Raw genomic sequence first — 16,904 nt, forward strand, 5'->3', positions numbered from 1 at the left:
AGTGTTGTCCCATTTTTCCATGCAATATTTTATGAAGTCATATGTACTACTTATATTTTATTGTAGTTTTATGTTTTATATCTATATTTTTATATCTTTGCTATAGGACGAACACTGTCAATCCACCCAGCAACTTTTCAGTAAAATTCTGTATATTAAATAAATGAACACTGCAAAGTTGGTATTGTAGTTTTATATATGATAAGATTTTCTAGTTTCGTTTTGGTAATAAAAATCACCTTCCACTTTGTTTTCAAGTAAAACGGAAGCTGAACGTTGTACTTAACATCGTCGTTCCTGTGTTTTAGGAATAAGAAAAACAAATAAAGGATTCAAATAACATTGTAATGCTCTTGTGCGGAGAAGGGAATATATATTCCAGTAGCATAGACTTTAATAATCTAATACGAAGAATAACACAAGGGAAACCACAAGCAATTTAACATTAAACAATATCGGACAAAAAGTGCAAGATGAGGGTGAGTATTTAAAGAGTCCAGTGATGTGCATCAGGTGCGGGTGTATTCAATGATGGATGATGGGTGCAAAGGCTGATGGGAAGTGTAGTCCGGTGGTGAGTGAGGGCAGACAGGGAGTGAGTAAATAATGACATGTTTGTTTTTGGATTCTTCACTGTAGTCATCATCATAGCTCTGTTGCATGTATTTATGGGATCTGTCGATTTAAGAATTCCTTTTGCATTACAGACCACAGGAAATGTGTCCATCGAAACTCTTATCTCAGCGTCTGGACTCTCACGACTCTTATCGCTGTAAGAGTTAAGAAGCCACTCCAGTTGGTATCGTCTTCGAGCGATTATGTCCGTCTAAACCGCGGCTGGGCAAATAACAGCTTCATTCAGCACAACCCAACACAACCCAAGCCTATTTTAGCTCAAGGTCTGGGGGTTCCTTGTTTCCCCCGACACTGACTTGGAACACGCTGTTATATTTCAAGGCGACGGACAAGGTATTATTAGCTGTAAATTGCTATCGCTCCCTCTCCGCACCACCGCTTTGGCCTTGCTTTATTTGCTGAGTTGGCTAAATTCGTGCTCCCGAGACAGAATATCCACCCCTCCTTTCTCAGTCGAAATGCAAACAGTGTGCAACGTGTCTTCTCGGTTAGTCGTGCTCTAGCGATCTGTACTTCCCCTTTCACATGTCGCACATCCAGGAGAGTAACGTTCACATGTAAACGAGACATTTGGCTTCAGCGTGGCAGAAACGAAGCACGCGGTGAGACCTCTCCTGTGTGCTTGCACACGCTTGGCCTTGTTCGTGAACCACAAGCAGACGGATTTGCTGTGTTCATTTGTTTTGTGAAAAATACTTTCTGCTCACGTTTTTATCAGTAAGAAACAGTGAGTCTATACCTAGAAGTACAGACGTAACATTTTATTTATGTGCTGTTGCATTTTGCATGCTCATGAAGTGTACACTTCTAAATGCAGGTTTTCAGAGTACCCTTACAAAAACAAGTGTACTTCATCGCGTCAAGTTAAAAAATATATTAAGGATACTTTATATAGTATATATAGATATAACACTGAAAAAAATAATCTATTGGATTTACTTAATTTTAATGTGTACATCGGTCCCACATGATCAGATTGTGTTGAACCAACTTAATTTTCCTTAATTAATTTTTGTGTGTCAGACCAACACATTTAATTTATATTACACTAGTTAAAACAATCATGTTGATTGAAAGTGTTATTTCTCATTAATGTAAAACAAATTAATTGTGTAATGTTGAAGTATCTTCATCAAGTCATAGGTACCAGATTTTCATTTGTAATTCCAACTGAATTTCTGAATGCTAATATGTTATATTAAGTAACTCTCACACGATTTCTTATTGCTTTAAGTAAACTTCATCCAAATGTATTGTTACTGTGTGTAAATGTGTGAATACAAAAATCATTAAAATACATATGGGACTGACAAAAAAGGCAGATAGTCAGGTTGTATTGAATTGTAAAACTTCAGTTTTTAACAAACACTGTAAATGCAGTATCAGTATACAGCACAGTATCTATCAGTACAGCATTGTAAAAGAATTATATATATACAGTATATATATATATATATACATACATACACAAAATTATCAACAAAAACCATAACTGCTGTCACAATAGAATACAAACAACAGAGTCAAATTGATCTCAAATGTGGAAACAGTTTTCACATTACAACATGCAACAGTCGAATGCATGTCAAATATGGATGATGAAGAAGAACAACAACAGGCATTTATAAATCTAGTACAGTTTCAACAATAGTAAACGCAAAAGTCGAATGAATCTCAAAAAACATACTGCAAATACAAATCACTAAAAACCATTACTGCGGTCAAAATAGAATATAAACAACAGAGTCAAATTGATCTAAAATGTGGATTAAGAACAACAGGCATTAATAAATGTAGTACAGTTGTCCCAGTAGAATACGGACAACAGTCAAATTCATCTCAAATGTTAAGAACAGGCATTAATAAAACTAATAGTAACTGTCACAGGACAACAGAAATAGTCAATTGTGTTACCACAATAGTCACAGTGTAAATGGCAAAATGAAAACAATGCATATTCCTTCAAGAGAAATACTAAGTCACTAAAAAACACACACACACAAAAAAAAGAGTCAAAGATGAAACAGTTCAACATAACAGAACAATCTTCATGTTTTTTTTTCAGCCTCTGACCCATTCACTGAAAGAGCCTGTTCTTTAAAGTCAGTACTTTATTTGAAAGTTTATCTCCATCCAGTTCCATGAACATTTTTTGGATTACCTCAAAGGTATAGCGGAGGTCAGCAGGATAGCTGAGGTTTAAGGCATACATCAGCCCAAACAGCATACCAACAGCTAATGACACATTGTCAAGGTATTGCAACACCCTGATGCCTTCAAGGACAACACCAACATCCTCTAGCTCCTAGCAAGCAGCATGTTTTAGAACATAAACTCCAATAGTGGTGTCTTTAATTGCTTTCAAGACACTGACTTCATCCATGTCCTGTACAACATAGACAAATGTGAGGAAAAATTGAGTTAATGTTAAGTAAAAAAATACATTTTAGGAAAAAACTGTTAAAGGTTTAGTTTAGTCAAAAAATGTTTGCATTAAAACTATACCAAGACAATCCGTCGACAATAATGTTTACTAAATTTTACTACAATAAAACTACTACAATATTTTTGAGTAATGCAAGTGCTAGAATGAAGCCCCTATATTAGTCACAAAAACAAAGATGTAAAGTTTGGGCCTAACAGCAATATGAAAGTAATTCAAATGACTTACCAATATAAAGCTTTTGAGTGTGTATCTCATATGATAAACCTACAAAACAAAATATTAAGAATCAGTTAGGTGAACTCCAAGCACAACCTTCAATAATTAAGACCACAAAAACACAAAACAACTAACGTTATTAAACGAGCATTTTCAGTATTGTCTGTCATACAGCTCAATGTTGGTCACAAGGACTAGTTTAAAATTACTAGCTGCTCTTGACTCGCAACCCCACGCAATAGTGTAGTTTGTTGTGTGCAAGTTAGCGAAAAAGGCGGCTAGGTGACATTGACGACCACATTTTACACAAAGCTGATCGTTTTCAACTCGAACACAACGGCTAAACATGAAAAAAACATATTCGTACTTGCGTGCTTTAAGCTGAACTTTCAAACAGGAATGGATTGTAACTTAAATGCTCGCTCGGTGCCCGTTTAAGTAACGTTACAGGGTCATGCGAATAAAGCACGGACATGCTAATAGTTATTTTGCCATGGTGTAATTTGCTTCATGATACACAAGCACACAAATAATTACTTTATATTATAACGTTAACGATACCATAATCGACTTGCAAACTTGCGTTTACTGAGGCGTGCACCATTTCTACATCTCCAATTAACTTTACCGCCACAATGTCAGCAAAATTTCAATGTACTGTGAAGAAAATATACTATATACATATTGAAAAATATATACTTTCAATATTCGTTTAAAAAATACCCCTTTATTTTTTATGAACCTGACTGTTCTCGAGTAGACCAACATTTTTTTAAATAAACAAATTCGAAAAATCGATGATTCTAACCTTACACACTGTAAAAAAAAAAACGTTAATCTAGTGAAGATATCACCCACTTGAAAACAAATACAAATCAAATTGATAAACTTACCTTTCAGTAATTAGGTGCAAGTCTGAGGCGACCTGCTGGCTGCTGTTGAATCTTTTTTCCATTTTTGGCGCAAATTGGCGGTTAACGCAGTCGACGTCATTTATTCTTTTATGACAGTTTACGTTCTTCTCATTGACGCATTACCGCCACCTTCTGCCAGTTGTGCATGCAAACTCAATTATATTAAGTTCAATTTTCAATTTAATCACTTTCAATCAACGTGAGAAAAATGTCTGCATTCAACATTCAAACAAATAAATTTAAAACTAATTGATTAAATCACATTCACACAAGGAATATAAATGAATTGTGTTGCTTATACGTGATTCATTTTTGTAATTTCAAAGACCCATACGTTCATTTTTTTCAGTGTATACTTATGTCAGTGTGCTAGCAGTATATTGTAAGTGTACTATTTCAATACTACTATTGACTAAATTGGCTCACTTTTTAGTTATATATAAAAGTATAGTTGTAGTAAACTTTGGTAGACTTAAAAGTGAGCTTGTAGGTATACTGATAATTTTCTAGTTCAACACTTGTAGCACTTTGAAGTATAGTATACTCTCAGTAAACCTTTAGTTAAATAGTTTTTATACGCAAGTATACTTCACACTTATAGTTGACTATTTATATGTTCTTTTTGCACTTTTAAGTGTAGTTTTATTGAAATATACCTTACAGTATATATAAAATAATATGAAAGTATTCATCTGTACTTGAAATATATACAGAATGTGAATAAAAATAAATACTTATTCCCCCCCCTATTTTTTAGAAGATTGCAAGAGTAAACTTTCATTTTACTTGACTTTTTCTCAAGCTAAGTATTGAGTACAGTTACAGGCTGAATATACTCGGACTTCTCTGTCTGTATATGTCAAGTGTAATTTGAAGTATATTTCTGGGAAGCAGACTGAAGGTATAGTAATAGTACACTTGAATAGACTTCTTTTTTCCGTCAGGGTAGATTTGTGTTGAGTGTTGAGTCTCTCGTTCACGTACCTCACGCTTGAGAGCAGGACGGGTACCGCAGGATGTATGTGACTACTTAGTGAAACAGAATCCCACTGCACTTTGGAGTCTGACCTCACCACGATCCCTCCGCTGCCACCGGGGAGCCAGAGATTTTCTTCACTAAACACTTCTCAGCGCTGCTGAAATAATCCACTTTCACAAGTTCATGTCGTGGTGCGGATTCTAAGGATCGACATGTCTTAGTTAGTAGTATTATTCGCTTTCCCATACCAAGGGTTTAATTGAATGAGTAAAAGGTTCAATATCAGGTCAGTTCTTTAACCTTCGGTATATGTTTAATGTTATTGGTCGAGGTGGTAACATGTGACCTGTGTCACGTGCAAATCGCTTGAACTGAACATGAGCTTTCAAAATGACGTTTGGCATTATTTTGGTTTTCCCATCAGTCGACAGAATGGTAAAAAATACAGACAAACAGTGTGTAAATACTGTGCTACTTTGTGCTATTGCTGCTTTAAGGTCTCTTTTACGGTTTGGCCGATGTAGGATTGTTTGAAAAATAGCTCATAGTTAAGAGAAGAGACAAGAGAAATATGTCATATTAAAGCAGCTGATGAGATGGACATGACATATTGACAGCAGATGAAGGGTTAAGTACGGAGAGAGATTCTCATCAGACAGACAGATGGTCTGCAGACGTGCTGGTGTTCACATCAGATCATGATGTCTGCGGCGGAGGAGATATCTGTCCCGCTCCGGACACCCCGGCCTCCATCCCACAACTCCCATACAGAACAAATCTCAACTGGGATCTGCGCCACATTGAGCTGTTTTACCCTATTTTCACCGTGTTAGTTGCACTATATCATTAATATTCCTCAAACATTCTGCTTTGGGTGTTCTCTAAAACTCATTTTAAAACTTATGCTAATAACTCCTTCTAACATGCTTAATGTGCAAACTGCTGAGATACTTTGGACTTTAAAAGCATTGTGGTTCTTACGGAAATTTAAGATTAAGGTTTGACAGTATTGACTTGATTTGATTGAAGGTTTATTGCTGAAAATGTAAAAATAATGTTAAATACATAGGGTAAAACAGCTAAATGTGGCGCAGATCCCAGTTGAACCATTTATGTTTCTACACTGCACAGGGCTGATGGAAACATTTGGTTAAAGGAAACAGATGTATATATTTTTTGAATAATAATTCCTTTAATGTTATGGCCCTTATTTTCATTCGTGTAATGTATAATGTCTCTGAGACGAGCTTGTATGTGGGTGTGGGTGTGTTTCGATGTGTAGATGTGTGTGTCTTTAAGCATTGGACGATTGTTTGACTCTCAAAGACGGTCAAGGTCGCCGTGTCTGAGTTGGTCAGTGTTTTGAGAATCGAAGAGACTTGTCTTATCAGTCGCTTCAGTTAATTTCAATTATTATGCTTTTTTATATTTCTGTGATAAGCTTTAGCGCCTGCATGTCTGTGCTACTACTGCCCACAGCTGATAAAGAAACAGCCTCTCTGTCTCTCTCTCTCTGGTCAGTGCTGTAGAGAAGCGTTTGAGATGGCGGTGGTATTCTGATCTGATCTTAACTCTTCTGTGTGACTTGTGTGAACTTGCACGACTAACAGAACAACTACAGATTAGACTTGATAAGAGAGATGTGTGTTTATACTATAATTGAAATTATATATAAAGATTTATTCATTTTTATATTTCATATTTTTCCTTAATATATATACATTAGGGCTGTCAATAGATAAAACATTTTTTTAATCGCGATTAATCACACCCTTTCCGTGCGATTAACTGCGATTAATCGCACACGTATAGTGAAATTAAACATACACTATTTATTTCGTTTAAAGTGTTTATTTTAGTGCTCTCAATCGATTAAAAAAATTAACTAACTAATCACACACAGCTTTTTTGTTTTTAAATATACTTTTCCATTCTAATAATTTCACATTTTATCTCCAAATTAACGTAGAAACAACATGTTTCTTTAACAGCGTCATTTTATGAATGAATGCCAACATTCTAATATTGTTGGCTTTGCAACTGATGTCTTTATTAAATATACTAATCAAACCCATTATAATAAGTGTGTCTAACATGTAATAAATATACAGAAAATAAATAAAGTTCTCTAACACTTTACAGTCTTTACTGCTAAATACATGAAATACAGAAGAATCCTCATTAAAGCTACAAAATCATATTGATTTCTTCTTTAGCCCATGTGTTCACCAGACGGGACCGCTGTTAATGTCAATACAACCATTTCAAATCGTGCCTAAATAGTTTAAAGACCTTTATATGAATAAGAGCGTGATTACATAATGTAACGCTAGACAATGATGACAGAAAAAAACGGATGTTGCGTTAATGGCGTTAACCAATTTTAACGCGTTAATCTGAAAAAATGAATCGCATGCGTTAACGCGTTAACGTTGACAGCCCTATTATAAATACAATGCTGCTGCTTTCCATTCGCAGTCCATTCGCATAGAAATCAAACTCACAGATAAGACAAATTGTACTTGTTTACATTAGTGCATAAACTAATGGTAACTCATACAAGTTTTGATTTAAAATGTGTATTAGTAAATACTGGAATGAACATGAGCTAAGAGGCTATAGATGTATTTTTAATTGTCAGTTCATGTTAGCTGATGCATTAACTAATACACACCTTATTGTGAAGTGTTAACTAATTCATACTATAGACCGTTTTATCGAACCTGCGCGCCTGGACTGCAGTTATCTTATGGTCTGTGTTTTGTTTATCGGCCTAGCTAGTGTCCTATAATATAACTATTGATATTTAATTTAATTTATATGATTATTTAATTTTATAATGATCGTATTAAGTAAGCGGTTTATTGAGTTTTGTTGTATGTTCATTTAATTAAATAAACAATTTGTTGAATGGGTCCTGTAGTTTTGTTGCATTTAAAGAAACCGTATGGTACAGTGAGTGACATCTAGCGGTTGAGCTTGGTATCGCAGTCTTAAGTCAAAATATTGGAGAGACAAGTTTAGCCAAGTAATGGTTCTTCTCGGTTTCTTTTGCTTGTTATCAGAAATAATCTACAGGTACTCTGTTATTTGCGAATGTGTACCGGACGTTAAAGGCAGTCCATGAACGCGCGCATGCGTAGTAACGTTTGTTTATGTTGTTGTTGCTTTGAAACGGTCTATAGAGCTCTGCATGTTCTTTATTGAGATGTCTGTATCGGTATCATCTCTCATTCCACAGCCAGTGAATATAGCTTTCCTATAGCTCAGTGGTTAGAGCATGCCGCTAGCAACGCATACTCAGAAACAAAATGTAAAGTATAATGCAATGTAAGCCTCTTTTGATAAAAGCGTCTGCCAAAAATGTAAACGAATTTTGGGTTTTACCCAGCACTCTTCCTTTAAAGATCCTTTTCATCGACTGAAATCTTAGTGTTTTACAGAGTCAGGTTTTAGAGACAAGGTGCAGGACAAAGTCTAGCAGATTACATTCTCCCGATGACCTTCAGCTCGACCTCTGACCTGTGTGGTTCAGAAAAGCTGACTGGTCATGAGATAGATTTTAATAGCTGTCAGCTAAATGAACATGACAAACAGAGGGTTTCATTATTTAATTATTCATTACACATAAATCAAATGAAACCAATCCAATCCTCATTAACATGTATGCATCTGCTGCTTTTATCCAAAGTGTGTTTGTGTGTGTTCTCCGGGATTAAACCGATGACTTTTGCATTGCTAACACAATGCTCTGCCAACTAAGGCAGGTTTTTGCTTTTTTAGTCATATAGAAAGGTTCACGTTTGACAACAGGGCCCCGTAATTGTTTTACAATAGAATTATCATATGCGTCATAGCTTGTAGAAGTTCATACTACTTATGCCCTGCACTTATAAATGTAATAGAAAAGGACCCAGAGGGAACAGCTTTTATGTTGCTTTGGACGCTTTAATTAGATTTTTTCTCTAACTTTGGTCCATCCTTCATCTCATCTCATTTGTCTCCAGTTTCATAAATCCTCATAATAATTCCTCCTAAGATTCTCCTGTCTGCCGTCCTTTTGGCTAAACTTTGCCAGCATCGTGAATCAGTTTGACAACATTTACGAGAAGAAAGACGACTTTCTATGTTCCTGTGATGAAATTCGTCCGAGTACACTTCACAGAAGTTGTTTTGGTGTGCGATTAGGAATCCGAATCAATGCGTTCTCTCAGTGGTCAAATTCTCCGCTCTTAATCCGTCTCGCCCTGGAGGCCTGGGTTAACCCTCCAACACCTGAGCTGTAATGTGACCAAATAACTCTTAATGTCTAGCGAGCCAAAAATAGAACCTTCAGACCTACAACCGAAGAGGAGTTTATTGCGACGGTCTCTTCCCATGGGAATTGATAGGTTCTGCTTGAGATAACTGTGTCGTTTTTTTCTCGACCTCACTCCTTGTGGCTAATTTATCAGAGGTTTTTATTAGAATTGAGAGCGGGATGAAAAAACACCCTCCAGGTTCCAAGGCCAAAGGAGGATGGGTCTGCAGAAGGACAAGAATCGCCGGAGACTCTCGCAGACATCGTCTCTGACGGGACGGCAGACTCCACGCTTATCAACTATTTTAAAGAGCAGACATTAACTCACGACTGCGGCTGTTTATTAACAGAAATCGTCACTCGGAGAAACATCAGATCTGGAGGTATACAGAACAGATCAAGTACGAGGAGAGCAGAATGAATTTCCACGCCAGAAGAGTCACGCTGCCTGCTATAACGCCTCTCTGTCTACAGAAGCGGGTATGTTTTTTATTTGTACGCTGGTCACTAATAGTTGTGTTAGTCGAGCTTAAACAATACTGTGTGTGTTCACAGTGGGCAGCTGCATGCTGAAATTAGGGAGAACGTTTTTTTGCAGCTTTTTCTCCGTAAAATCTCACCTCACCGGAGTATAAAGAAAGAAAAAGAGGTTCAAAATCTGGGTCTCTCGTTTTGTAATTTCTGGTTTTATTTCGTTTCACGTGACGTGCGTTGATAATGTTTTTATCTGGTGAAGCTTATGAGGCTTAAGGTTATATAAATGTTTGAAATATGTTGCGTGCACAAATATGTTCAAGTATTTTTTGTCAAGAAGTCAAATTCATTCCTGCCAGAGTAGTTCTTTTAATATAAGACCGTGTCCGACATGCTAGAACCCTTGTTTAAAAACATCCCAGCATGCACTTTTATGAAGGTTTGTTTTGGTCTCCATCCAATTCTGATCATTCTATTTGTTTTATTTCATGGTTTTAGTAGTGTTCTCAAACGTGAAGTACTACAACAATAAAGAATACGTTTGATCGCAAATGGCTGTTGAATTCAAAACCACAAGCTTTGTCTCCGAGGCTCATCCAGTCAATCTTCAATCGATTTTATTCTCGGTTTTGTGTCAGAGGATTTTAATAAGAGTTGTGAACGTGAATCCATAAGATTTTTGACAGAAGCTTGTTTTATACACAAACGCTGGTTTTTGGACTTGGAGTGGATTTCCAGCCTCTCCGAACACCTGGAAACATCTCTCACTGGCAGGGAATTCTGATCTTCCCATCGGTGTTGTCATCGTTGTATCCGATGCCAAAAGAGGCACGCTTGACACTTGGTTAGACAGGGTAATACCCCGCTGCGATGAGTTTAACAATGGCCTAACTGTGGTGCAGTGGGGAAAATACTGCAAATCTGACAGCTCGTGGAAAAACGCGTCTGAAAGGGCTCTTTAAAAAAAACACAGTGATTAAATAACATTTGTGTGAGAGCCGTGAACATGTCAAGCACAATACTGGAGGTTTGTTGAATTGTGAGCGTCTGTATGGTTGTGTTGAGTAGTTGCTTTAATTTCAGTTACTGGGTACAGATGTCTATGGAGGGATGGACATTTATGTTCAGTCAACTCAATTCAATCTGTACACGGTTGTGTTCCAGGATGCTTTCTTCTTTTCAAAGTCAACTCATGGGTTGGACAGAATTTTTAAAGTCCCAGTGAAATTAAAAAGAACAATTTCAATGTTTTCATGAAATATTGCAGCGTTTATTGTAAATAGCTTACCAATGTGGGTCGTTCTCTTTTTAAAATCCGTGTGACCTCATAATCTTCAGTTAACATCTGAAAATGCACTTCCGTCCTGTAGTGACTATCCATATCAAATGGCGTAAGTTAGACGGCTTGGGCGGAGCATCCGTTAACTCCTCCCCTTCAACTGTCAGTCTGCTCCCAGTTCCAGAGCCGTTGAATATGAGAGTTACGACACTCACATAGACCTCCATGGGAAGAAAGGAACTCGCGTCATGAAGCGTCCGATAGTTCCAAACATTGCACTGAAGCCCATTCATTTCAGTGTCTCCCTGTGCAGATGGTGAAATAAGTGCATGTTTTTACATTTTAACAAGTTGGCAGTTGAAATTAAATGTTAAAATTAAACGCAAAGACTGATCTTATATTCATATTACTCCCAAGATAAAATCCTGCTATAAATGTAGTCAACGTAGTAATCAGTGTACGTACACAATGTGCTAATATATAGCAAAATGTATGCAAATACAGTTGCTGTTATCTGTCCCGCTAAAATCAATTTAAATACATTTACATGTATGCATTTGGCAGACGCTTTTATCCAAAGCGACTTATATTGCATGATACTATACATTTGTATTTGAATCCAAATTTGCTCCATGAACCACGTGACCACACAGCGGCGAGATCGAGTGTCGTAACTCTCATACTCAACGGCTCCGCCCAGTTCCATTTCAAAATGAAACTGCTGTTTTTATACATCCGATCAAATCGCAGTGAAAAATACAAGCCACAACCACTATTTTTTCTCATTTGAAATTCTGTCTCACTCGGAAATGCGTCAGAATATGGAAGTAAAATCGATCGCAACTTGCGGTTCACGGGGACTTTAAAATTATAGTCGTGGCAAAAAAGTGATGTCCAACTTTGGAAAATGTATGTTTTTGCCTATTATTTAAACATTTTATCCAACACGTATTAAGACTTTGTATTTGTTGTTGTGTTTGGAGTGTAAAATGAAGCTCAGCTTTGAGTTGAATTGAAGGAGGTTTGTCAAAACATAACACGACACATGAGAAAAGCTTTTAATAAAAGGAAGGTAATTGGAAGAATGTCAGTAACCAAACAGATCTCATCCCCCATTTACTGCCATAGTAAGGGAAATAAATACTATGGGAGTCAATGGGGGATGAGATCTGTTTGGTTAATGACATTCTTCCAATTATCTTCCTACAAAGAAATTTAAACAGGTTTGGAACAATCTAAGGGTGAGTAAACGATGACAGAATTTCCATTTTGGGTGAACTGTCCCTTTAAGTGACCCATGACTGACTGCTTTAGACACTAATAAGAATCAAACAAAATATTAATAATTGTTAAAACTTTTTGTAATCTGTGCATTTTTTGTTTTTATTAGAATAAACCCTGATATGCTGTAGTTTGCCCTTTTGGCAAATAATTTTTTACAAATACCTTAACTAAATTGTAATTTTTTCATTTTGTACCATTTGTACACGTCTTATTTTGATGGTCCAATAAAAACTACTAAAGTCACGTCAGTTTGCTGTTAATTTTTATTAAGCATTTCACATTTTATTTCAAAGATAAAATAATAATTCCGTATTATTCCTAAAATTAAAAGCCTCCGAGCCTCCGCTCCGCTCACCTGGCTCCATTCCGCCCACTTTTCATAATCCGGTCAATTCCTGATTTAAAAATCCTGTAAATATTTTAATGATTTAGATTTTTTTCAGTAAAATGTGAATAGATTTAAGACATTATAAATATCAGTGTGTAGATGGGTGGGTATATGTGAAGTTGAGTGTTTTTGCGGCCCGCAGCTGTGGTAAAGAGGTTCAAGGTTTAGTCAGGCTGGTGAACGGATCTTTGCGTTCCGTCCTTGAGCTAATGAGTCTTGTGCCTTCATGTCAGGTGGGAACCGTCGTATTCACGAGAGGAGCGCTCATGAACAACAATAAAAAACATACATTTATGATGGGGGAAACTTTGGTTGTTGTGACTTTTAATTGTGAATTTCGAGACATTTCGTGTTGTGGTCTGTTGATAATAAAATAATAATTTGGCCGACTTATGATGGGTTTGTGCAATCAAACTGCGTTTCCCATTATTCTCTGTGACTTGTGAAAAAGGAAGTACTGTAAAAAATAAACACAATCAAAATAACACTCATTATTACTTTGCTGTACCCGACCATCATCGGAAGCCAGAATACATTTACTAAGAAAGACTTTTGTGTTTTGCGTCGGTCGTATTGGTTGGTTTGGATCTCATTTTTATTTTACGGCTGCGAATACCATCTGATCGTTTTCTTGTTTTTTTTGGAAGTGAAGCTTGACATGCACTTTGTGAGTCACTTTGGATAAACTCATCTGCCAAATGCTTAAATGTAAAGCATTAGTTCAGCTTTTTGTATTCTCAGGTTTTTGCGTACATGTGTGAAAAGGCGATGAACAGGGTGTGCATGTGTGTGGCCGCGCCGTGTGTTTGTCTCGTGCAGAACGGAGTGTTCTACAAAAGAGGAATGTCAGATCGTTTTGAAGTTTGACACAGTTCAGCTTTACTGCTGAAATGGTTCCCATCATGCATCCTGTCGACTACTTCCGTTTCGTGCTAGTATGTCCCAGTGCGTGCACAGTTTTGCTACGCACATTTTAGTGTATAAAAATATACTATATACTTTCTTTTGCTGCGTCCCAATTCGCCTACTTATACTATGCCTTTAAAGTATGCACTGCTTTTGTTATGGAAAAGTATATAGTATATTTTTATACACTAAAATGTGCGTAGCAAAACTGTGCACGCACTGGGACATACTAGCACGAAACGGAAGTAGTAGTTGTTGCCTAGACGACACTCTGATCCTTAACTGTCACGAACATCAAAATACAGCTCTTCCTTGCATTTAGGTATTTAATCATTCATTATTTCGTATGTAATGTTTACTGTATACTTACATTTATTAATTTAGCAAAGCATCTATTATTTAATTTTAGTAATGTAGTGTAGCGTCACTAAACTCCGCCTTCTCGTGGTGAGTTGTGGGTAATATCAGCCGTTAAGTGTCCATGGATTCAGACTTCGAATTTTCACCGGAAACAGTTTACCATCCGGCCGGGTACTTTGAGTATACTCATTTCAACATACTATGATTTGGGACATACTAATTCTATTTTCTAATACTATTTAGGACGGATAGTATGCAAATTGGGACGCAGCTTTTGAGACCAAACCCCTTTCATTAAAGGGCAGTATTTGGAATTGATTTCCAGGGGCATTTTTACAATGATAAAAAACACAATTTAATTATGAAATGTTTGTGTGTTGTCCTTTATGTCAAGTGTAATTAAATTAGAATATCAGTATACCAGAGTAAAGACACACTGTAGGATGTTATCAACATCAACAAAACCTGCATAACACTGCAGATGCAAACTCTGTTTTAAATTTGGTTAATTTTGACGGCATTTTTGCCCAAAGCCCCTGTTCAAATCCAACCTGGTTTCTGACTAAGATATCGTTTGTGCATGGATGCATTGCATGAAGAGATCTTTGAATATTCTTCACCCTCATGTCGTTCCGAATCTGTGTGACTTTCTTTCTTCTGCAGAACACAAACGGAGATATTTTGAAGAACGTTGACCAAACAGCACTGAACCCTGTTGACTTCCGTTGTATGAACACAAAACCACGGAGACATTTCTCAGAGTATCTGCTTTTGTGTTCCACTGAAGACAGACTCTTCTGGAATGACATGAGAGTGAATAAATGAATTTTTATTTGTGAACTGTCACATTAAATGTGATTTTCTGTGGCATCACCTTCTTTCAACTGTGACCTTAAACTGAGAGTTCATCAAAGTACTCAAACCTTCAGACTTTATTTTTAACGAATCCAAACAAACATTTGCTAAAAGTTCATTTGGAGGAAGCGGTGTGGGGCGAGCGTCACATGCTGATTGTGAATTTATATTCATTTATTAAAACTATAACAGAATTGAATCGAATGTTATCTGGAAAAAAAAAAACTTGATTTTTTACTCTTTATTTGAGCTTGGAGTATTTGTAAACAATTAAACATGTAAACTTGTCTTATTTGGCCATATTGTATCCATACTGTATCTCTGGGTGCACCCGGTGACCTGGCGAATGATTTGGCCTATGCTGTTTTTTTTATTTAATTTAATCATTATTACATTAAATGATTGTTTGCCCGATGTATCCAAGTGATCATTTACGAATTTGTCAAACAGTAAGAAACATTTGGTGGTCTGGACGAGTTTGAATTGATGTCCTGTTCCAGGAAATTAACATTTTGTTCATAACACTGTTGTACTGTGCTGGTGTACCGGACACTCTTTAACTTTCCATCGATTACTCATTTACCCGTAAGCACTGTTTATATTTACTCTGATAAGGGCGCAGCAGGAATCTTGCTTGTTTTATTACCTCGTGACTTTAACAGGTTACGCCTGTCAGAGAGATTTATAGCACCGGTCCTTGTGAGGGTTTTCCTCCTCCTCGCTGCCTTTTCTGTGTCTTGTAGGTCTCTCTTACTGACTAAACAGTAGATTGTTTAGGGATGATGTCACCATGGAAGGCTGTGATTGGCTGAAAGGGTTGCTAACCCCAGCCCTGCTGGGGAGCTCTGACCTCCTTTTCTCACTGAAAGAGGGCCGGCGAGTCCTTCCTACTGATGTGCCTTACACAAGGGGACAGCCCATAGGCGTAATGTTTTTTATACTGTACAAACTGTATATTCTATCCCTAACCCTAAACCTAAAGATCATAGAACACTTTTTGCATTTTTAGATTTGTAAAAAATATTGTTCTGTACAATTTATAAGCTTTTTTGCCCATGAGGACCTCAATTTTGGTCCCCACGGTGACACGAGTCCCCATGTGTTGGTGTGCATTCAGGTTTAGGTCCCCACCGGGATATACAAACATAAACACACACACACACACACACACACACACACAAACAACCACACACACGCGCACACACACACACACAAACAACCACACGCACGCACACACACACACACACACACACACACACACACAACAACATAATCGCACACACACACAAACAACCACGCGTGGCAGCCCAAACCCAACACGCGTAACACACAAACAAGCGACGCACACGCAAACAAAGCCACATCATCTGCACACACACAGAACTATAACAATACCACACAACCAAACTCACAACCAAGGTTGTGTTTTTTGTTTGTTTTTTGTTCATCACACAGCAACAGCACAATACAATACACACTACCACACTATTGGTTCACACACACACACCACAGAAAACAAGCACACACACACACAACAACACATGGTCACAACCACTGACAAACAACCACACACACACACACACACACACACACACAGACAAAACGCACCACCACACACACACACACACACACACACACACACACACACACACACACACACACAGACAAACAACCAACCAACCACACACACGCGCACAGACAAACAACCACACACACACACACACACACACACACACACACACACACACACACAAAGTGTGACAAGCTTGTGTGAGCCTGTCTCTCTCTCTCTCTCTCTCTCATTACAAAATACATTTTGAACTTTTCTTAAATACATGTAGAAATATGACTGTTGTATTGCTTAAAA

The 16,904-nt window shown here is 37.1% G+C and overlaps 1 protein-coding gene across 4 annotated transcripts in view; it reads left to right on the forward strand.

Moving 5' to 3' along the window:
- grb14 (growth factor receptor-bound protein 14) overlaps positions 1-16,904 on the forward strand; it is a 58,326-nt gene that overhangs the window by 25,405 nt on the left and 16,017 nt on the right. The window contains exon 2 of one of the 4 annotated variants that reach the window (XM_057336144.1): positions 9,842-9,971. The exons of the other annotated variants lie outside the window; for them this stretch is intronic. Coding sequence (XP_057192127.1) covers positions 9,909-9,971 — 63 coding nt within the window. The 5' untranslated portion in view covers positions 9,842-9,908. The remainder of the gene's footprint in view (positions 1-9,841; positions 9,972-16,904) is intronic. 4 annotated transcript variants of the gene reach the window in all.

This window comes from Triplophysa rosa, linkage group LG6 (assembly GCF_024868665.1).
Source record: "Triplophysa rosa linkage group LG6, Trosa_1v2, whole genome shotgun sequence".
Taxonomy (NCBI): Eukaryota; Metazoa; Chordata; class Actinopteri; order Cypriniformes; family Nemacheilidae; genus Triplophysa; species Triplophysa rosa.